General features: G+C 43.3%; 1 protein-coding gene across 2 annotated transcripts; it reads right to left on the bottom strand.

The window, feature by feature from the left end:
• Window positions 1–682: 682 nt before the first annotated feature.
• ctdspl2b (CTD (carboxy-terminal domain, RNA polymerase II, polypeptide A) small phosphatase like 2b) lies at window positions 683–23,078 on the bottom strand. 2 transcript variants are annotated; one of them, XM_056278599.1, is made up of 13 exons: window positions 22,786–23,078; window positions 19,688–19,878; window positions 15,642–15,780; window positions 15,405–15,554; window positions 11,804–12,061; window positions 11,588–11,684; window positions 10,243–10,354; window positions 4,041–4,127; window positions 3,336–3,398; window positions 2,566–2,645; window positions 2,203–2,329; window positions 1,800–1,895; window positions 683–1,627 (listed from the first exon to the last, which is right to left on the bottom strand). In XM_056278599.1, the coding sequence occupies exons 2-13, from the start codon at window positions 19,853–19,855 to the stop codon at window positions 1,562–1,564; spliced, it is 1,443 nt and encodes a 480-aa protein (XP_056134574.1). In that variant the 5' UTR covers window positions 19,856–19,878; window positions 22,786–23,078; the 3' UTR covers window positions 683–1,561. The 2 variants fall into 2 exon arrangements, with proteins under 2 accessions (XP_056134574.1, XP_056134575.1); XM_056278600.1 differs by lacking the exon at window positions 22,786–23,078 and adding an exon at window positions 20,536–20,779.
• Between the last annotated feature and the right edge of the window lie 245 nt (window positions 23,079–23,323).

Below are 23,323 nucleotides of genomic sequence, written 5' to 3' on the forward strand. Positions count from 1 at the left end.
CAAAAAAACAACAAAATGGATGAAAGTCGGCTGACTCAACAGGTTGTTGCTGGTGCCGGGTGGCTGGTGCAGCGAGTGGTCGGGGGCGCCGGCCCCGGTCCACTTCCATGACACACTGGCAGAGATGTGCTACATTATACTCCCAATGCTACCGACACAGCCGTCACATGACATCTAAAAACACAACAGAGCTCGAGTTTCAGCCAGAACACTTGGATTTAGAGTAAAGACAATACTGGTGACAAATAAACAACCGATCAGAAACCATTACTGGAGGAAAATTTAAAAAAAATAATAAAATAAAATAAAAATGACATCTCTTGATGCATGCTCAATAATCCAGGGAAGAAAATCCAGGTTTGAATCAGTTCATCTGGAGAAACGAGTCAACCGTCTTCGAAAAATGACATACTGCTTCAACAATGAACGCTTCCTAACACTATTTCAAATTCAGCTGAGCTGGTTTAAAATGTCGTATTTTTACTTAAAAAGCCCCATGTTTGTTTGTTTTGTCCACAGTGAAGCCACCACGATGTTTTTCTTCTGAAACGTATGTACATAAATGACAAGAACAAACCATATCTGATGTGCTGGATCCATTCCCTTGGATATTGCTATGCAGCGGACTATCACCCCCCCCCGCCCCACCCCACACACACACACACACACACACACACACACACACACACACCTTGTCCAACAGAGCAAAAGGCATAGGATAAAATTCAATTGACCCCTTTTCGACGTCACATCTTACAAACAAACCAACAAAATGTAAAATAACACTTGAAACGTTAAGGTTGGGAAGAGAAAAAAAAAGGTTTACCGCAAAAACACATCGGCCCAGCAATAAAAACACAATCCAGCTACGGAGGAATGCATAATGAGATTCATAGGCTACAGGTTAAGAGTTTGACACAGACAAACCCGGGTAGAGGAGGATAAACATAAAACACACACACACACACACGCACACACACGCACATGATTCATCCGCCAGGCCAGTCGTTCCTGTTGAAACTGGTCTGTAGCCGGAGAGTGTCGTCATCAGTCAGTCGCCACAGAACGAGCACCAGGGGCTGGTTTGGGTTTTGTGGGTTCTGGGGACGAGGCGGGGCTGGAGATCCTCTTCACCCGGTGGCATCTTCAAATCCACTCAAGACAGCACCAAGACCTCTTATCGACGTTAACAACGGTGACGGGAGCCAACGGCGAGCACGCGAGGACAAGTCGGTCAGAAAGGAGGAGTCTACCTGGGCTTGTCCTCCGTAAGATGGGGTTTCATCCTTGTGTGTTTTATCTATATAGAAAATTTCTCCCAGATCTTCAATTTTTTTTTCTTCCATTTTCATAGTTTTTAAATGCAATTGTAGGTTTTTAAAAAAGGAGGGGGGAGGCGGGAAGGCTAAAATCTTAACAGTAATGGCAAGGTTGTAGTTTGTAATTTGAAAAGGGACTTTTTACATGTCGGTTGCTTGCAGTCTGTTTTTTTTTTTTTTTTTTTTGTGTTTTTTTCCCCTCCTCCTGGTTGTCGTCCCGTAATGACAGTTTGTGTCAGAGTTCAGTCGGGCGGCAACAGGTCGTGCAGGCGGAACCGCTCTCGAACATGCGGACGCACATCTTCATTCTGAAGCGTCGAGCAGGGGGTAAATATGAAAAGACGAAAAGGAGAAAGGAACACATTAGAGACTGAGCCTGGGAAAATAAAACAAAAAGTACACAAACAAACAAACAAACATAAATAAAAGGTGCACTTGTGCTGGAACAGCAGCTAAATCTGCCGCTAGTGGACGTCTTACCATCTCAACTAACTTCTCCAGGAAAGGGACCAGCTTTAGAAGCTCATTGTCATTCTTGTCCATAAACCAGCTCTCTATGGGAATTCCATTGGAAAGCTATTGGGACAGAGTATTTGTCAGGATTAATCACACAAGCAAGCGAAGCAGCCTTATTTGGCAGAAAAAACATATATCTTTGGTGAAACTCATGCGAGAGGAAAAAAAAAAATCACCAACCTCTTATGCAAAAAGAAAGTCAATGTGTGTAAGCTATTGGCTGAATAAAGTTTCTTCCACTTAATTTGCATATTTCCAAATACAGGTAGTTTATTAGCGCGTTATGTAAACTTCATGAAACTACTGTTACCCTTGCTGACCAGACTCTTATACTCTACCACCGTCGGCGACCGGTTGGTGCGTTTACCTGATATGCAAAGGCTTGTGGTGAATTGTCAATGATGATGGTCTTGGAGAGGTCTCTGCCTAAGATGTTGAGGTCCTTGATGTAATTTCCCTGTACACAGACGCAGTGCTCCCGGAACAACCTGTGTCTGCAGTCACAGCAGGGCACAGGGCGAGGAAAAGAAAAGAAATCAGTCAATCACCGGGTCAAGGGAATCAATCATGTAAAAACCAAACCACTACGCTGACACCAAGCACACAAGTTCACAGCGGTGTCCCGGTCCATTCCTACACTACACACACTTCTCTTGCACTGCTGAAAAACCTTCTCGGGCTGCTGGTGCGAATATGACCCGCAGATAGAAGAAAAGGAGAAAAGCATTACCTCACTAGCTGTTTCTTCGGGTCCAAAATGTTCAGCAGTTTGTCTGCGTACACTTTTTTAGAGGCCGTGAAGAGGATGATCTAGGGGGCAGAAATGAGCGTGCACAAATTGACTCCTGACTCAACAGAAAAACACATGACAAAAGATATGTTTACATGCACACCAATAATCCAATATAATTTTCATTAAGATCACATTCTGAACGGGACTTGAGCCTGAGTAAGTATATTCCCATTAGGACACGGTGAGTATTCCAATGTTACACAAGTTATTTCAAGGCTGTTTAGACATGCCAACACTTTAATCCAACCAGTGCTCTCTACTGGAGTTTTGGGGTCATTTTCTCACACTTGGAAGTTATCTGATATGAGAGAACAGCCAGTGCTCCAGCTGGTGTTGGGGGACGTTATCATTTCCATCAACAACAAAAAAAACAAAACAAAAACGACTGAATAACAAAAAAAAAAAAGATGTCTCAGCATTTTTAGTGACCCTGAAACTGTTCTCATTCCAAACACTTTGATAGCAGTTGATATATCCACAACAGAAACCTGGGCTGTGGTTCTAAAGACAGGAGTGAAACTCACACATAAGGACATATTATTAAAGGGTGTGCTGCAGAAATTACTGTCTTTATAGATGCTTCTCCGTTGCATGTAAACTGGAATATGCCAAGTGCCCCGCCCCCTGCCCCCCCGGACAATTTCCGTAATCGAAATAAGGATCTGAACTGCGTGTGAACATATGCAATAGCTGAAGCTCCCATTTACCTCATAGATCTGTGACATGCGTTCAAGGAACTCTCTGAAGAACGGCCTGAGGCGCACATACACCTGAGGAGGACAAAGACCACAGCTGACTACACGTTTGGATGGATGTGAAAAGAAAGCCTTTACAAATGTTTGATACTTGTTTTCATTTATTCATACTGTTTTTATTTTTACTCTTCACTTATTCGGTCTTACTCTTATTTTTGCCTTATCTGGTTTTATTTCTTTGTAAAGCACTTTGTAACATTGTTTTAGAAAAGTGCTATGTAAATAAAGTTATTATTATTGGCAGCATAGTTTGATAAACTTCACACAAGTAATGAAATTTCCATAGCCTTAAAATCACAGTTGCTGTCTCTCAGAGGGCTTTACATTCACACAGTGAAAGAGGCTTGATTGTCTTACATGTGCTTCCTTAACCTAAGCTGTGATTTTATAAAGGTTATTTTAGCGCCCTCTAGTGGTACTGGGGAAAAAGCGTAAAACAAAGTGGCACTACATTACATTACACTTGTAAACGCAATATTTCCATCAATCAATTTTTATTGAACATGTTAAAGAAATCATAAGCAATAAAAAACAAGTTAACAAAAAGCAAAACAAAACAAAACTCATCAGCAATATATAAGCGACAATTAAGCAACTCAAATACTGATCATGTGCAAAAGGGGTAAGAAGTTGAGAAGTTTTCATATTTATATTTACCTGGTAAATGACATCCTGAAAGAGGACAGGGAAGGTAAGTGCTGCATCCTCCAGCTCATTTAAACTGCAGTGTACCAATGTTTCGTCCTGATGGACAGAATGGAAGAAAATATTTGGTGTGAGAAACTCAAAAACAGAAAAATAGAGTCCGCACATTAGATAACACTCCCATTAACACTTAATGGTATACCACAAGTGACGTTTAGAGGGTTTAAGCTCGTCTTCAGACAAAAAAAGCAAACAAGAGACACACCATGAATTACCTACTAGGCCAGGTCACCTGGTCCTAATGGGCTACCTTGAAATGGATACATACAATAGATAAGTAGGATAGATACACACATACATATACAAAACTTCACATCAGTGCAGACATGATGATGATAATATGCAGGCTGCAGAGTTTTTCCTAAATCAGCGTAGTAACTGCATCCCCAGTACTCACTGTATTGTGGCCCTATTGAGATGGTCCTCACATCTTATTTATTTCCATTTAGCTCAGGTTTCGACCACCAGGTGTCAGGCATGAGCATGGGAGCAAAAATAGCTCCCAGTTTTGCTTTCTGTACCATGGTTTCTTCAAACACGAAATAATTTTCAATCACCAACGCAACCCGTGACTACCCTTCATTTCCAACTGAAAGGGGTACATTGATGACATTTTCTTTATTTGGAAAGCATCTGAAACCCAACTGAAGGAGTTCCATAACTTCCAACACTAACAGTCGTCATCTGATAAGCACCAGATGAACTTCTTGACATCCTCGTAGGGACTCAAAACAGACTTGGTTCTAACCTATATCCTAGAAGCACTGACAGAAACTGCTGCATGGATTACCCTTCCATCCAATTCCACTAAAGGAGTCTGCCGGTTTAGTCGCATTCGCCGCATCTGTAGTTCCAATGCAGATTTTCAAGCCCAGGCTGCTGACCCAGAGAAACGTTTTCAACAAAGACAGTAAAACATGAATGGGCTGCACAGGCATATAACCGCTTTGAAAATCTATCACAAGCAGAACGTCTTAACCAGACCAGATCCAGAGCATCCAGTAATCCAGCATTCACCTCTTGCAGGGATTTCAATCCATTGCTCGAAAACACTGGCACATCATAGAATCCGACCCAGCGCTCAAAAAATGTTTTGCCAAACAACCTCATATTGTCTCCAAGAAACCACCCAATCTGAGAAACCCGCTGGCGAGAGCCGACCTTCCACCACTGACCCAGCCCCATTTTTTACAGACTATTCCTACGGCAATTACAAACGTGGCAACTGCTTACAATGCAATTTCACACATATAGCCATTACTTTTATTCACCCACAAACAGGAAAAACTTTCAACATCAAGGGTGTCATAACATGCAACACCAAGAGCATGATCTATCTGCTCAAATGCCCATGTGGCCTGGCCTACAAGACCACTTAAAATAAGCATTTCTGAGCAGATCCACCATTCGAAACCATGGGACAGTGCATTTCACACAATCATCTCACAACATTTCTTCTCTCAAATACTAGGGGCATCGAACTGGTCAAACATTCCCGTCGTGGAGGCGATATAAACTCATTGTTACTCAAAAAGAAAGGTTTTGGATCTACACCGTGGACATGCTGGCTCAAAAAGGGTTTAATGAGGACTTTGACTTGCGGCCATTTCTGTAGCGACTCTCCTGTGTAGGCTCTCTCTGGTCAGTCTCCTCTATTCACCAGTTGTGTGAATGTATTTATGATATGCTGTGTCTTTTTGATTGCTCTGATGTTGACACTATATCCCCTGCTAGTAGGTTATATAACTTTTATTTTGCTCCGTCTCTCCACTGTTGTGGTATTGCTCATTGCCATTCAATATTACCACCTCTTGAGATTAGCAGAGGTGCCCCTAATAAGTTTGGTTACATTCTCCTTTTCTTTCTTCTTGCTGCTATCGCGTTACATTATTTAGGGACTTAATTGTGCATGCTCCTGTAAATTATGTTTTTTTACAAATGTGCAGAGTTTATTATCATCAGATTGTCTGCACTGATGTGAGGTTTTGCATTACGTATGTATTCATCTATGCTAACTGTCTTACCAAATTCATATCTACACAATGAGTCACTGATAGTACCAGTTATTACAGCTTTTGAGACCATCGCTCTTGATCTTCTTTCAGCTTGTTCCGTTTTTCAGGGGTCACCACAGCAGATTTTTTAGTTTCTATCAGTACCCTGTGAGGATACAGCACCAACGGCAGCCTTGACCGCTCCGGTATGGTCTTGTCAGTCTGCATACTGATTCGACAAAATTTTATGTCGAATGCCCTGCCTGACACAACCACTAACCTTATGGAGGGGGCACAGGTAAAGCGCTGGATGCCATCCCAGTATTCATGGACTTGCGCCCATGCCTGTCAATGAGTCATTGATAGTACAGCTTTTGAGACTATCTCTCTTGATATTTTGACTAAACTCGTGTCCGCTTCTAAACCAACTACTTGCCTACTTGACCCTTTACCAGTAAAACTTTTTAAAAGACCTGTAGCCTTTCCTGGGCCATAAAATGCTGGAAATTGTTAATTCATCACTTACTACTAGCACAGTTCCCAGCGGTTTGAAGACAGCTGTGGTCAAACCTCAACATAAGAAACCGCACCTCGAGCCAGGGTCTCTTAATAACTATCAACCAGTCTCTAATCTTCCGTTCTTTTCTATAGTACTAGAGTTGTGTATCAAAAACGTTCGACCCATATAGAAGAAAACTATCTATATGAACCTTTTTAAATCAGCTTTCAGGGCCTGTCACTCCACTGAACCTGCTCTGACAAGCGTGGAGAACAATCTTCTACTTGCTATGGACTCCGATTCCACCTCTGTGCTTCTACTACTGGACCTAAGTGCAGCCTTTGACACCACTGATCACTGTATACTATTAGAGTATAAATTGTAATTTTGGTGTCTCTGGCTCAGCGCTCTCTTGTCTCAAGTCCTACTCATTTGGAAAATGCAGTGTGTCTGCTATAATATTATTACATTGAAATTCTCAGACGTTAAATATGGTGTACCTCCTCAGGGCTCAGTTCTTGGCCCTCTATTTTTCTCTTTATATTTTACCTCTTGGCCAAATTATCAGGAATCAGGAACACTTTGTCATTTCATTTCATGCACTTGTGCACATGAAATGAAACGAAACATTGTTTTCCCCAGCAGCGCAACACAAAGACCAAAAGAAAAATCCAAAAACTACACAAAAACACATATATGCAAACTAACACATATATCCACACTAAACAAAAACATCAATGTCCATCAATGTCCAGGAGAACGAACGCCAGCCAGGATGACTGTCGGAACTGCTGGTCTGCATGGGCTAGCAGTTAGCTTAGCCTGCCCCGCTTCCGCATCCTGTCAGACCGCCCTCGGTGTTTTCTCTTCAGGCGCAGCTCTGGTCAGGGATGTGGTCCTTGGGTCAACCGGACGCTACAGACGAGGCTCCCTCAGCCGATCCAACGCTAGCTCTCCCAGCCAGATACCTTCGACACACCTCCCCACACTCCACACAATGATACTACAAACACAGTCTAAGGCTAGGCGAGGCTACTGCCAGACTCTCCTCGGTGTTATCAGAAATGCCGGTCTGCATGGGCTAGCAGTTAGCTTAGCCTGCCCTGCTTCCACATCCTGTCAGACCGCCCTCGGTGTTACCTCTTCGGGCGTAGCTCCGGGCAGGGCCATGGCCCCTGGGCCCACAGGACACGCAGGCCAAGCTCTCCCAGCCGATCCAGCACCAGCTCTCCCAGCCATCAAACGAAGACAAACTTAGATGCAGACGAGGACAAAGACACTGCATGGACGGTACTGGGTAAGGCCACCGCAATTCGCGTCACCATCTTCCCACACCGGTACTGGGTGAGGCCCATCTTGAGCTTCCTCTCTCAACATACATGTGTACCCAAAGTTAAAGACAAGTCAGCTGATGCTTTTCCTATCGGTCCCCGCTCTTGTGAAATAACCTGCCTACTGCTGTCAGACAATCATGAGTCTGTTGAGTCCATTAAATTCAAACTTAAAACTCATCTTTTTGCCTCAACCTACAATTAGTTGCCTTTAAACTGAGCGTCCATAGGATTAGTGGTTGTGTCAGGAAGGGCATCCGACGTAAAATTTTGCCAGATCATTATGCGGATTGACAAGACCGCCATCAGTGTTGTGCCCTCACAGGGTACCGATGGAAACTGTCGATTCCGCTGTGGCGACCCCTGGGAAACAGGGAACAAGCCGAAAGGAGAAGAAGGAGTTGCCTTTAAATTGAGTACAACAACCTGTACTGCATGGTCGCTTTCTGTCCCAATGAATTTACCAAGCACTGGTCGGCCTACGAGATTATAGTATATATTACTGACTATTGCAGACTGTTCTCTTCTCTTACATGTCTTTTATCTCTCTGAATGATTCCTTCTCCTGTGTATGTGAAAGGTGTGATGTGAGTATTTCCCATGTGCATGTGTAGTCTGTCCTCCTCCCAGGTCTCCATGGTGATGGTGGTCATCACCTGGATGCTGCATGGCATCCTCTTCATCACATTTTTTATATATCAAAGGTTGAATCAGTTCATCTGGATACGTTTATTGACAGCTACGTTTCATCACTCAACTAAGTGACATCTTCAGTCTTGACTGACTGCAGGTATCCCCACCCTTATAAACAATACAGTTAATGGTCACACCCATGTTTGCATATGAAACTGGTCATGGATCTCGATCATTATGCATCTGTCACAACAATAATATGACTGCAAACTTTCCCTAATCCTCTGTCAATAGTACCTATGGCTATTGAAACTCTAGTTAATGTTTTTTTTTTGTTTTCCAGGTTTGAGTTGTAGAATGGGTCACTTGGTGACTCCTTTAAGGACTGATGATGTGCTGACGGACTTTTGAAGCATTAATATCATGAATGCTGCAGAGATGACCTGCTTGTGTTAAGTCATTGCTGTTTTAGTTCTTGTTTATATATATATATATTTGGTCTCTTGTACTTTTTCATTTGTATCAATTTTCTTTAAAGGAACTCAATAAAAACTTAAATTGAAAAAAATAAACTAGTTAATGGGCACACCCATATTTGCATAGCAAACTGGTCGTTAGTTTCGGTCATTATGCAACTGTATTGTTTATAAGGGTGGGGATACCTGCAGTCAGTTTACACTGAAGAGGTCACTTAGTTGAGTGATGAAACATGTCAACAAATGTATCCAGATGAACTGACTCAACCTTCTTTGATTTTCTTACCCGAGCATGCATCAAGACATTTTTTATATATCTTATAAATCCATAGTTTTGTTATCCTGTTTCAATTCACTCACTCCGACATGACTGTTTTTTCTTGTCTCTTTCTCCTGTGTATGTGAATGGTGTGATGTGAGTCTCCCCCATGTGCATGTGTCGTCTTGTCCTCCTGTCATGTCTCTTATGGTGATGGTGGTCATGTGGCTCAGGTCCCAGGCTGTTTCAGTGGCATCTGGACACTGTTTGGTATCCTCTTCATCATATTCTTCATATATCTTATAATTCCATGATAATTCTTTTATCCTCTTTCAATGTTGTGTTCTGTAAATTGTGTTTTATTCTGTACACACAACATCCATTGCACGTCTGTCCGTCTTGAGAGAAGGAGATCCTTCCTCTATTGGTCTCCCTAAGGTTTCTCCCTATTTTTTTTCTCCCTGTTAAAGGTTTATTTTAGGGAGTTGTTCCTTATCCGATGCGAGGGTCTAAGGACAGGATGTTGTGTTACTATAAAGCCCACTGAAGCAAATTTGTAATTTGTGATACTGGGCTATACAAATAAAGTTGATTTATCTATTTGTATGTATCCAATTCAAGGTAGCCGATTAGGATCAGGTGACCTGGCCTAGTAGGTAATTCAAGGTGTGTCTCCGTATGCTTTTTTAGCTTAAATGCTTGAAACATCACTTGGTGGTATACTATTAAATGTTCATGGGAGCATCATCTAGTGTATGGACTCTGTATTTTTCCATTTTTCATGTAGTATTTATCATTCGGATATCTGTGCTTTTGTAGACTTTTTGCAGAAACTCAAAAGCATACAAAAGATTCTCTGTATGAGAACAAGCCTTAGAAGAATAAAAAAAACCCAATAAGAATAAAGACTTAACATCCATGAAATAACTGCGCTGCAAGGACAACATACTGAGTGTACTGACCAGGTCTAGAACCAGAGAGAATTCAGGTGTGCTTCGCGTCTTCAGTGGCAGAGCCGGCTTCCGAGTGAGCTGCTCCTCCGTCAGTGGAGGGACATGCTTGATAAAGAAATACCTGGGAACCCCCAAACATCAAACTCATATTTAAAATCAATATTAAGAACTAGTTTTAAACCACATTATACATAGAGATAAATTACTTCAGCCAGTCAGATAAGACACATAGACCAGTTCAGTCCGTCCCACTGGCTGAACCGAGGTCTTGATTCATAAGCTCAGTTTTTACAGTTAAATTAAAATCAAATAAATCTAAATAAATTTACATATAAATATTTTGATTCAACAGCTTCAGAATTTGAGTCAGCATACCTAAGGATTGTAAATACCTAGTTCTAACACGGTTTCTGCAGGTGTCGAATTAAATTTAAGACTTTTTTTATGCACTTAGAAAGCAATTTAATACCAATACTCATGGCCATACTGACAAAAGTACGAAAGATATGAAGAAAAAATTGGTGCGAATGGAAAATAAGCCCTAATAACAACATAGTACAAAGTACATGAATTTATTCACTTATTTTTATTACAATACTCATTGCAATGTTATAGCAATATATAATATAACAGCTGTTTGTGTGCTCAGATAAATTCTAACCAGGCTGCAGGGATTATGGTTCCACCACCCCCCCGCCCAAAAAAAAACACTTTCAATTAATTGTGTCTTGAACATTATTGAAAAAAACTTGACCATCCAGTCAGATTTTAGGACCTTTTAAAATTGTATTTAAAACAATTTAAGACCTTTCTAGGCCTAAAAGTAAGAGAACCGTATTCAAGACTTTTTTTTTTTAATTTCCCCCAATTCTATTTGGCCAATGACCCCACTCTTCTGAGCTGCCCTGGTCGCTGCTCCACCCCCTCTGCCTATCCGGGGAGGGCTGCAGACTACCACATGCCTCCTCTGATATATGTGGAGTAGCCAGCCGCTTCTTTTCACCCGACAGTGAGGAGTTTCACCAGCGGGACACAGCACGTGGGAGGATCACACTTTCCCCACAGTTCCCCCTCCCCCCTGAACAGGCACCCTGACTGACCAGATGAGGCGCTAATGCAGCAGCCAGAACACATACCCACTTCCGGCTTCCCACCCGCAGACATGGCCAACTGTATCTGTAGGGACGCCCGACCAAGCCGGAGGTAACACAGGGATTTGAACTGGCAATCCCCGTGTTGGTAGGCAATGGAATAGACTGCCATGCCACCCGGATGCCCTCAAGACAAGGACCTGTGGAAACCCTGTCTAGTCAAGCACATCACCACTAGGTTCAATTTGCTGCATTATACTCACGGGTCAAAGACTTCCCAGTCTTCCTCATAGGAGGTCTCTGCTGGTACTGTTGTGGGAGGAGTGTCAACGTAGGTTGTATCTGGACTGGAGCCCGGAGCTGAAGCCACAACCGGAAGATACAGAGAACAGGACAAAAGAAAAGACAAATCAAGACTAATGTGTAATGCTGGCTTCTCAAGGATTTAAGAACCTCGCCTTCATTGCTGAATTACCTACCTGTGAGTGGTGGTAGGTCAGCATCAGCATCTAGTTCTCCCTCCTCAGCTGAAGGGAGCGCCTCAGGTATGAGCGGAGGCCGCAGCAGGGGAGGCGCGGGTGCACTAGAGTATAGGTTGGTGGTGGCTGTGGAGGTGCACAGCTCCTGCGCGGACGTGGCTGTGCTGGTGGGCGTCTCCCCAACCTGCTCCATATCAAGCTGCTTGACAATTTCCTCTGCCTCCAGTGCCTGGTCTGGAGAGTCTGAGCCAGATGAGGCTAGAGCAAAAGAGCGAAGAACAATTTAATGTACAGTCACTGGGCTAAACTGGAGCAAAATAGAAAGTGAAAAGTCACTTGACACGTCCCCCTTTAATATCATTCACATCCAGAATGTTGTGTTCGACACAGCATACTTCGACAAGCAGTTGATTTGACAGCAAGTTTGGAAAGCCAATACTGTTACAATAGTGAAAAGCATCCGGTCATATTCAAGGTGACAGTGTCCGTTGGCAAAGCACAAATTCTAGGTGTAATTTGGTACTTTTGATCATTAGTTGGCAGAGATGGAGGTGCTGAGACACAGAATCCATGCTTTTGGAATGACTCACACATGATCACGTATAAAAGGAAGGCTGATTTGAAATGATTATTTTTCAGGGCTGGTCCAAAATACCCACCAAAAAAAAAAAAAGTGACATTTTGGCAAAACAGTTTTTATGGCCTGCGGCCTGATACCGACTGATTTCCTTCCAGTAGGCTGTCGATAAAATTAGTCATCAGTAGCTGGATAACATGTAACAGACAATAACGTGGTTCAAAATATATAAAACTTCACTAGTTCATTAGTGAAAAATGGGCTCATTACAATGAGTGCTAGCTACTATACAGGTAATTAATGCCAACCTTTTGGATTAAATAAGAGTAATCTAAGAATATTATGACGATATGCAAGTCAATCCAACTAGTTTACTTGCTACACAGTTGTCCACAGAAGTTCAACAACTCTGCATATAGATGACAAAGCCCTCTACTGGTTGGGAGCAAGTATAACCAACAGTGATGTCCCTGCATGTTGGGAAGACTGGAGGCAGAGTTGCTTGAAGAAACCAACATAATCAATCAATCAAGTCATTCTGTCTATTTCCTAGAAATAAGCTCTCCTCTCAGATTTACAAGAGCTGCACAGATGAGATCTGTTATTATGTGCCACTCACGTCCATTGACAGAACCTCTCCTGCTGACCCTGGTGATAGTTTTGCGGGGGTTGTTGGTGCCGGCATCATATAATACTAAAAGGTTGGGGATGAGGTACTGCTTGGTCTTCCAATGGACATAGCCCTGCTCTTCGTATGCAGATTACAAGATTGGCTGGATTAAAACGGCGATATTTTGAAAAGACACTGGCATTTTCTACTCCTTAAAACAATCTAGAAATTTAGCTGAAGTGGACTTGACCCCAGCAAAAGCTTTAAAATTAAACCTCAAAACTGCAGGCTTGGTTAAACAAAAAGCCATATCATATAGAATTACATTTCATTTTGACTCATCCATGAATCAGTTTCAGGCAGACATGCCCACAACTACATCATTAAAGCTGCACGAGGGAGGGTTTTCATGGTAATATATTACCCTTTATTTGCCATTCGTGTTGAAAATATCCCCCAAACCCCACTGGCAAATTAAACAAGACAAAAACAAAACTTTGTTACATCGATTTACCGACTTGCCCATTTGATTTTCGATGAGCACGTCCCGTGCTTTTCTGCTAAATCTTTACTGGTGTTCAGTAAGTGTATTTTACATATTCATACACAAGCATTTATCCAATGTGTATGTTATATTTACACTACTTAAAATGAAATAGATTTCTTTTTGATTTTGTTGCCCATACACAAATGAAAAAAACACAAGTAACGGTGGTAAAAGCCATGATCCATGGCTGTTTTCTTACATAATTAATGTGACATGAAATGCAACTTTGGGAATGGCAGTCAACTGAAACACAGGGCCGCTTTGTCGACCGCCACCGGGCAGAAAGTCCCTTATGCTGCTTTAACACTAGAACGACCAAAGACGGTCATATGACTGTTTTGGATTTTCAAAGTTTAATAACTTTATGGAAGAAAAAAAAAAAGGATACAGACCTGCCGCTCCCCGAATGCTCCTAAAATTGTATATATTTGCATTAAAATTTAGTTTTACATCAATTGCAAAAAAAAAAAGAAAGCTATAAGATCTACCTAAAACGACCATGACCGGTCAAAATGACCACATGTAATATGCGCGTCATCGTGCATGTCTTGTCACTATTTACGTCGTGCGTTGGTCACATCATTTCCTTCATGAAGTTCGTTGCTCTGTCCTAGAAACACACTAGCATTCTCCAGTGGAGAGAAATAGCCTAAACTTGATTTTTGATTATGTCCAACATGTCTGGTTACAGATGCCGTTACAGACGCACCAAGACTACCACCGAGGCGTTGCAGTATTTACAGGCGTTGGACAGCGGCCATTTTAAATTGTTTGAAAAATTGTATTAAAGTTGTTAAAATTTTAATTTTGGTGTCAGTCATTTCTTAACAGACATACTAAAATATGCAATGCATTAATATCTCAATTGGGTATTTATCTTGACAGAGCATAGAGTTTAAAACCGTGGGTGGTCATGATCATTCTAGTACTTTTTAAGTTCCGGTTGTGTTTTGGGACTGTCTCAATATTTACTTTCAGTTCTTTTTTTACATTTCACTTTTTATGGGCCTTGTTAGGTTTGTCAGATTAGCAATATGGGATTTCCGTTTTGTTTTTCAGGTAGTATTTTCACTTTGTCAATTTTGCTATTCAAGTTTGACCATGTCTCTCTAAAGTTTAAATTGTTTAAAAATAGTATTATAGTTGTTAAAAGGTTAATGTTGGTGTCGTCGTTTCTTAACAGAAATACTAACATACGCAATGAATTAATATTTCAATTGGGTATTTATCTTGTCAGAATAGAGTTTAAAAACCGTCCGTCAATTTGACCACCCATGGTCGTTTTGGGTAGGAGTGAAATCCCGGTTGTTCCAGTGTTAAGAGGTATCAGTCGATGAAGAGCTGATGTAGTAGACAAGCTTTTGGAGGGAAACTATGGAAAATGGCCAAAGTCCTTTAGTTTTTTTCAAATAGATATCTCATAAAATTCATATATAATACAACAATTGAATGCTGCTACAATACAAATCTCTCCTCTCACCTGCGAAACTTATTTGAACAGTACATCTTCAACGATCTCAACGTGAGCATCAAATGAACAGTCACTAAAACACTTTGTCACAATAACTTTTCTCAAGTCGCGCATTTTAGTTTCGCTAACACCGTTAATAATTAAAAAAACAAAAACAAAACAGCTTTATTGTACCATAAAAAATCTGCTTACTTTCCCTTTTACTGCAACCCTGGACTACATGGAGTGCTATTTAAAAAACCAATACAAACAAGGTTAGCTGGATACCAGTAAGTGAGGGTTATTGGTATATTTAGTCTAGATTATTTAAGCGACACACCGAGAACATGGCCCAGACTCTGTTACAACATGCAATGCAGAGGAAGCCAAACTGGTTCAAACTCATGGTTTGTTTACCATTTTTAGCTGGTGAGAAGAAGTTGAAGACTGGGGAGAAGATGGTCCCCAACAGGGTGGTCCTTGGGGGGCTGGTGGCAACCTCAACAGCTGTCGTCTCCTCCAAACTCCCGTTTGGCTTCTTCTTACTCCTGTCATGGTTGGTTGCCTCTGCGAGGGAGAATTAAAGTGTTAGACCTAGAGAATAGTGGAAAATTCAAGAGGTGCAGTTTATCATTCTTATCATGTGCCACTCACGTCCATTGACAGAACCTCTCCTGCTGACCCTGGTGATAGTTTTGCGGGGGTTGTTGGTGCCCGGGGGTGAGGAGGTGATCAGGTTGTTGTCCACGTCACAATGGAGGCGTGTCTTCTTGGCTGGGGTCTCATGTTGCACCTTAAGTTAATAATGGGTCATATTCATGAGGATGGCATAGATTAATAACCCTTGATGTTCAGTTCAATCACTAGCAATGGAAGTTCTCTTCACCAGCCACAGTGACCCAGGCCACCTTTGGATTTTATAACAATACACTGTAAAATGTATTTCAAAATATCCAATACATCTTATCTCCATCATTAATAATAAACAATATTTACGGTTAATAGCCGTTATTTAAAAATGGGCCATTTTGATCCGAACAGAACCAAGGGTGAAGCACTAAAGCCACAAGAGGTCATCCTTTACAGTGATTTCAAAACATCTAAGCTGCACGACATATTGTGCCGAAAAACTACTTAAAAAAACCCCTGTGGGAGCCACTCCAATGAGTGGTTTCTTGTTTTAAAAAGTAAAAGTAAAACGCAACATAACATAACATTGATAAGCATATAAATGATCACTAAACCTTTACTAAATATATCAAATTAAATACCAGTCAATGCTGTACTACTGCCGAGCAATAGATTAATTAAAAACAGTACATTAATACTGTGGATCCCATGTAAAATTACTGTTATGACGATTGAGTTTTGTTAAACAGTTTAAATTAAACTGTTCACAGGTGTGCATTTATCAAGTATTTCAAAATGGCTTTTAATGTTACTCCAAAATAACTGAAGACAAATACTATGTGTTTATAACAATAATGAAATTAAAAAAAAAAAAACAGGTAAAATTTACACTACAATAAAGTACTGACCCACACCACCACCTCTCTGATATAAAAAGGAAACCAGAACTGCTGTGTTGAGAAATCAAGTCTTGAGGGTAAATTTGCCATGAATATTTACATTACCTAAAGAAAGATGAATCAGTTCATCTGGACACAACGTTTTTTGAGAGAGGAACGTTTCATCACTCACCTAAGAGACCTCTTCAGTCTCAACTGACTGCAGGTATCCCCTCTCATAAGCAATACAGTGGCATAATGACCGAAATCCACCAGTTTCATATGCGAATTGCCTTGAGCATTAACTAGCCTTTCAATGGCCATGTGTACTGTTCACAGAGGATTGGGGAATGGTTGCAATCACAGCATTGTAAAGGTAAAGTTGTGCTTCTGCGTAGAGCCTATGATGTTGCTTACGCATTTGTCAGATTCACACTTGTGCGCTGGTGTGCCTGTTTTGCTCTGCTATCAGCGGTGGGGTTTCTATGCCACTGTGTTGAGTTTCTCATAGACAGAAGAGGCTTCTTCATGTGCTTCAAACAATTGTGACTGAAACTGAGCAATCATGTTGTGAGTTGGAGCTAATACATGTTGAACAACAGTTACTTTCACTGAAACTCATGCAACGCAGAAAAGAGAGAAGATGCCGGAGGAGATGGAATGTACAAATGTGCATATTTGGGAACTTCCTGAACTAGTCTCTGCTCGATTTGGTCCATGGTTACCGTTTGGTGACGAAGAAGCAGACGAAGAAAAAGGAGCTGGAAATGCCTAAGAGGAAATGCAATGCTACCAAGCGGACCAATCACAACTGTCACGGACTGCGTAGCCACACATTGCTGTGATATGTAGTTATAATTTTGGAGAGGTGCATGTCAGGCCGCAGCGTGACCTCCAGAGTAGGGTATGCGGCTACGCGTGCCTATGCTGGACCCTCAGTGTCGAATCTACGCAGAAGCACAATCAGGCTTAAGATGGCGACAGATGTACTCTAAGACCTTAGACAGTTGTGAGTGAAGAGGTCAGTTAGATGAGTGATGAAACGTATGTCAGTAAACATTTCCAGATGAACTGAGTCAACTTTCTTTGATTTTCTTACCTGGATTATTGAGCATGCATCAAGACGCCACTGAATGTTACTAAGACTGACCATGACAAACACTCGACAGTCTATTCTTGTTCTTAGAAATGAAGGCTATTCCATGCGAGAAATTGCTAAGAAATTGAAGATTTCCTACACCGGTGTGTACTACTCCCTTCAGAGGACAGCACAAACAGGCTCTAACAGGTACTATTTAATGAAGATGCCAGTTGGGGACCTGTGAGGCGTCTGTTTCTCAAACTAGAGACTCTAATGTACTTATCTTCTTGCTCAGTTGTGCAACGCGGCCTCCCACTTCTTTTTCTACTCTGGTTAGAGCCTGTTTGTGCTGTCCTCTGAAGGGAGTAGTACACACCGGTGTAGGAAATCTTCAATTTCTTAGCAATTTCTCGCATGGAATAGCCTTCATTTCTAAGAACAAGAATAGACTGTCGAGTTTCAGATGAAAGTTCTCTTTTTCTGGCCATTTTGAGCGTTTAATTGACCCCACAAATGTGATGCTCCAGAAACTCAATCTGCTCAAAGAAGTGCCCATCCAACCAATCCAACTTGTGGGAGCTGCTTCTGGAAGCGTGGGGTGCAATTTCTCCAGATTACCTCAACAAATTAACAGCTAGAATGCCAAAGGTCTGCAATGCTGTAATTGCTGCAAATGGAGGATTCTTTGACGAAAGCAAAGTTTGATGTAAAAAAAATCTTATTTCAAATACAAATCATTATTTCTAACCTTGTCAATGTCTTGACTCTATTTTCTATTTATTTCACAACATATGGTGGTGAATAAGTGTGACTTTTCATGGAAAACACAAAATTGTTTGGGTGATCCCAAACTTTTGAACGGTAGTGTATATTTGAAAAAAAAAAGAGGCCTACAGATGAGGAATGGAACTCCGCTGGCTACACAAGGTTAAAAAAAAAAACTAAGATGAAATTAACTCTGAAGAATGTAATAAGCCTGCGATTTACCAAATAACAATTTTAAAATGTTAACAAAAGCTCACAACTGCAGGGTGCCATTGAGAATTTCACACGTAAATATTTCAAGGTATTTTATTATGCAACGGATGTCAAACATATGCAGAGTGATGGTGTGGAAAGAAAGAGGAAACACGCATGCAGGTAATTAATGGTGTTAATCACTTGCACCAAATAGGACTAGACTAGGTTTTACCAGGCAGATATGACCACAGAAAAAATCTGGGGACCCATTCTGTTTGAGACTTGTATTGGTATTTTTGTCCTGTGCTTTAAGGAGCAAGAATGATTCACATCAGCGCAAGTGCCCACCCCTTTCCTGAGTTGTGACAGTAGCAATCAATTAGGCTGCTTTTTCATCAAGTCTCCTCTGAAATCACTGCACGCAAGCCCATATCCTGCATCTCTGATTGAAACTACCACCTGGGTATGCGTTCAGTGTAGTTAGGCACTGAGCTCAAGAGATGGTGTACAAGCCGTGCAACTATTAGATTCCACATATAAAATCTGACTAGTGAAGACAACAGACTATAGACCAGACTGAAAAGTTCTAGCTCTACTAAAGTAAAACCTTAATTGCTTTCATTATGGTACATTAAGACAAATACTGTAATACCAGAGCATATAGAGGAAGAAAAAAACCCCGTCATTGTCAGACAAAAAAATAAAAAATAATTCTTCTTTCAGCTGAGTTAGACTTTTCCACTAGTTACTACCTCCTGCCCCTGCACACCCACTCTCTGAGCCAGAGGCTAAAATTAGAACGATGCCTGAGTTCTCAGACAAGCTGCAGCATTCCACCAGACATTTCTAGGGAAACATGACACTGGGCCCTGACAAACACTGGATTTAGAGTTGAGAACCTACAAAACATTGAGCCAAAAGCCATTTTAAATGGAGAGGTAGCTTACCAAAGGAAAGCTTACATGACAGAATGATCGGCCTGTGTAAACGGTGAGATGGGACGATACTGTAGTGTAGGCAGTAGCATTCTGGTTACGTTAGCCCTCTCCCAAACCCCTTTAATAACCGTCACAAAAATGGCAAGTCACTACATTTAATTACACAGGGCTACTACGCAGACGCATTTGAGCTGATCACTAAAGGCAAGTTACCTTGACAGCACTTCCTCGGATGAACTTCTTAATGGTAGAGATTAAGCCTCTTCCACCGCTAGTAGGAGTGTCCTCTTCTACCTCTGAATGCCTTCTCTTGGTCCGGGATGGGCGGGCTGCCAGGCTGGGGTTGGGTTGCTGAGACGCTTTGCGCATTCTCAGCCTCATTGTTTTAGCAGTCACATGTAAGGCTAACGTAGAAAATGGGATAAAAGAAGGAGGGGGGGGGCAAAGAGCATGAGAAAAGAGGAGAAAATGGTTACAACTGGAAGAAAATAAATTAGGGAAATGAAATTAAGTCTTGTTTCGTTAAGTTTTTGAGTGGTACGCCTTGTACGTTCAAGGCGAATAAGCAGGTTATTATAAAATAAAATTTTAAAAAATCGCCCCATTGCTTTGAAAATGGAGGAGGAGTAAGAGGGGGATGTACATGTGGTGGTGGGGTGCTAGTGCACAAACTGTTGCCAACATCTGGTTGCATTCAGGATCCCATTTCACTTACATCACAGCAGCTCATGGCAGCAACAGTTGGCTCCAGTCCCATCTCCACACTTAAAACCTACACCTAAACTTACTCTACTCCGTTCACAGAATGCTTTTAGTTCCATTCATAATCAATAGTAAATAAGAAACAATAAAATACAATGTTCATAAATAAAGCAGGAATAGAAATAAGAATTTTGAAAAACTGGCTAAAATGACCTGCAACTTAAGGAACCAAAAAAGAAAGAAGGAAAAAAATGCCAGCGAATGACTTAATTGGTTAAATCACTCCCTAGTCTAATACAACCTAAAATTATTTGCAAGCAACTATCTTTAGTCAAGCATGCCAATCCCCTTGTGCTTACATAACAACTGACTGAAAGTGTTCAGAAATATCCAGGACTTGTCAGGAACCCAAAAACACACAAGTGTGCCCTTTCGATCCAAAGATCTTGCATACTACAGCTTGTACACTCCATTAGATCTGATTTGCATTTCCAGAAGAACCTTGCTGTGCACACGCTGGAGGTGTGAACCGTCTCACCATCTGTCCAACACACGCTCACTTTTGAGACATCGCAGAAAGAGCTTAAATCGGAGTAAACAACGGCATAACAATTTACAGTCAACCCGGAAAAACGGGCAAGACGTCTGAGACCGGCGCTTGTTTAAAGCATCAGGATTAGCTGCAGCTTTGTTATGGGTCCAGTGGAGAGGGACAGAGGTGTCAAAATGCCAACCGGAGCCATAAAGTGTAAACACACAAGGGGCCTCTAGATGCATCGCCTCAAATAGCTGGGTCGTACCGAAAAAGGCACATGACACATTTGTTATGGCAATAATCAGAAGGTGATCAGAGCAGCTGATAAACGACAAGCCCCCCTCACAAAACTCGCGACGCCACATTTGAATGTTTAGTTTATGAGAACAACAGAAAGGACTCTGCAGAAAACGGTCTCTGGCCTGCAGAATTCCAATATGAAGAACGTGTTGAGACTCGCGCGTCCTGACGTACCGGCTGACTTTAACCACCAACTACACAGCCGGGGAGCCGAGGAGCCGGGTTGAGACGAGAGCCGAGAGCTCCGCAAGACGCACAAAACCCCAACTCCTGCATTTTTACGCCAGCGCTTCCGAGGCGGCCACGACACGCACGTCAGTACTGCCAAGCGGACGACTCTCCCGCCCCCCCTTCCCTCCCCCCGTATGGCCCAAGAATCGCGTGCGAATCGGGGGGCACGGCGAGTGAGCGGGAAACGAGAACACGCCGCCCGTCCTGCCCGGCGCCACGGCACCACGCCGCGCTAGCAAGGGCGGCCGTTAGCCACGGCGACGCGTTGGGCCAGAGCGGCAGTTTGGGTTTTCCAAAGCCTGTCCCAAGTCTTGCGCAACCCACCCCGCGTTTGGTTGCTGCGCAGATCGTAGTGATTAAGAGAAAGAAAAGAAAAGGGGAACCAAACAAAGCGCTGCGATCCAGCCAGCGGAAGTATTTAAACGCGTTTTGTTTTTTTTAAAGTTTTGGGTCGTGACAGGAGCCACGACGTTCACTGACAAGTCGCCCTGGCGACCAGCGACGGTTCGATCTACCTATCGCACACGTGTCCATCTCATGTTCCCGCGATCTCTCGTGTGGCCCGTCCGGCTGTTGACGAGGGGGGTTTGGGTCACTCTGGTACCCCCTAACTTTATCAGAGGAGGGAATAGCTGAAGTATTACACACCGGGAAGGGGGGGAGGGGGGCATACACACATCGGCGATTTAAACGAGATTTGCCAGTTTTAGCTGCTGGTCAGCGTCAAAGCGACACATGCCAGGTATGTCACCCGGGCTGGTTTTAGGAGAAGAAAAACACCCGAAACGTCGACAAATAAACACGCCTGGTCGTGTCTAGCGTACAGGTAGACCCAGCTGCCCCGGGCCCCCGCTGCCTTAACGATACGCTAGATCGACCCACCTGAACGTCCCCTAACAACGTACGCCTAATCGATAAAGACGGTTCAACGCTGCCGTTATAACCGATATCAGCTGCCTGGATTCTGGAGGGGGGGTTCGTTTGCCCCCGGGGCTAACGCGGGAGGGTACCGTCCGCGATTTTTGATCCCCCCCCCCCGAAACATCGCTGTACTCGGTCACGGGGCACCAGCTTTTTTGAAGCGGGGGGGGGGGGGGACGGACGGTTAGGCAGCCCGGCGAAGTTGGAAAGTTGCGGAACGCCACCGCTCGACGCTAGCGCTAGCGAGGCGCTACACTCGACGCCAAGCTCACAACGTTACCTCGGCGCCTCGAATCGGCGGCGGCTGAGCGCTCGGCCGACGAGCGGCCACACGGCAAACGCCGTTATTACCGAGTTACGTGGCAGCGAAACCCGCCCGGGGCCGCGCTACATCGCCGAACCCAACCGGGGGGTTTTTTTTCTCCCCAGGAATTAGCCGGGCCCCGTCGTGGTGGTGGTAGGGGGGGAGGCCATGATGTTTTTAGCTAACATCGGCTAATTTAGCTTTACCGCGGCTCGGCGAGAACACCCGCACCCCGCCACCCCAAACAGCTCGGGGTGGTGGTGCTCCGGCGGGAGCGGACGAGGTCATATTTATTTTGTGTGTGTTTTTGTCTCTCACCCTTGGCCGGTGTTACATCACCCGCAAGCCGAAGACGAAGCGCCCGCCGCCGCCGCCGCCGCCGGGAGAAACGCTTAGCCGGCGCCTTACTTCACGGCGATCCGCCGCGTGCCCGACCCGAGGAGGAGGATTCCCGCCCCGCCGACCGCCACAAACATGGGCAGCGGATGCGTCCCGCGGTCCGCTCCGGTTTCTCAGCGTGGCTGCTCGGGAGCGCTCAAGAATGACACTTCGTTGTGTTCCCGGTCGCCATTTCCCGCCTCTGCCCACTCTCGCCGAGGCAGATACCCGTATGGGACACAGACACACCCCCCTCGCGCCGCTGTAAATCCGCGTTTGGCACTTCTCACCCGCTTTTACCACCGCCCCCCCCCTCCCGTCCACGCGCCCGCGCGCGTGCGTCGCTTCTGTCATTTCACCCCATTCGCCTCGTACCGGCGCCTTTTTTTTGCACATCTGTATTTCGTATTTATCCTTTCGTACCACCGTCAGCAAAGTGCCTGTTGACCAGACCGCCGCTGTTTGTTTGTTTTTGTTT

The sequence above is a fragment of the Lampris incognitus genome, chromosome 4 (genome assembly GCF_029633865.1).
Source record: "Lampris incognitus isolate fLamInc1 chromosome 4, fLamInc1.hap2, whole genome shotgun sequence".
Taxonomy (NCBI): domain Eukaryota; kingdom Metazoa; phylum Chordata; class Actinopteri; order Lampriformes; family Lampridae; genus Lampris; species Lampris incognitus.

Excerpts from the sequence above, each read along its gene's own strand:
- ctdspl2b (XM_056278599.1), bottom strand. The coding sequence starts at position 19,855 with ATGAGGCTGAGAATGCGCAAAGCGTCTCAGCAACCCAACCCCAGCCTG. Across the intron at positions 10,355-11,587 it reads GACTGGGAAGTCTTTGACCC|GTATTTCTTTATCAAGCATG; the intron begins GTGAGTATAATG and ends GGGGGTTCCCAG. Across the intron at positions 4,128-10,242 it reads TCTCTCTGGTTCTAGACCTG|GACGAAACATTGGTACACTG; the intron begins GTCAGTACACTC and ends TCTGTCCATCAG.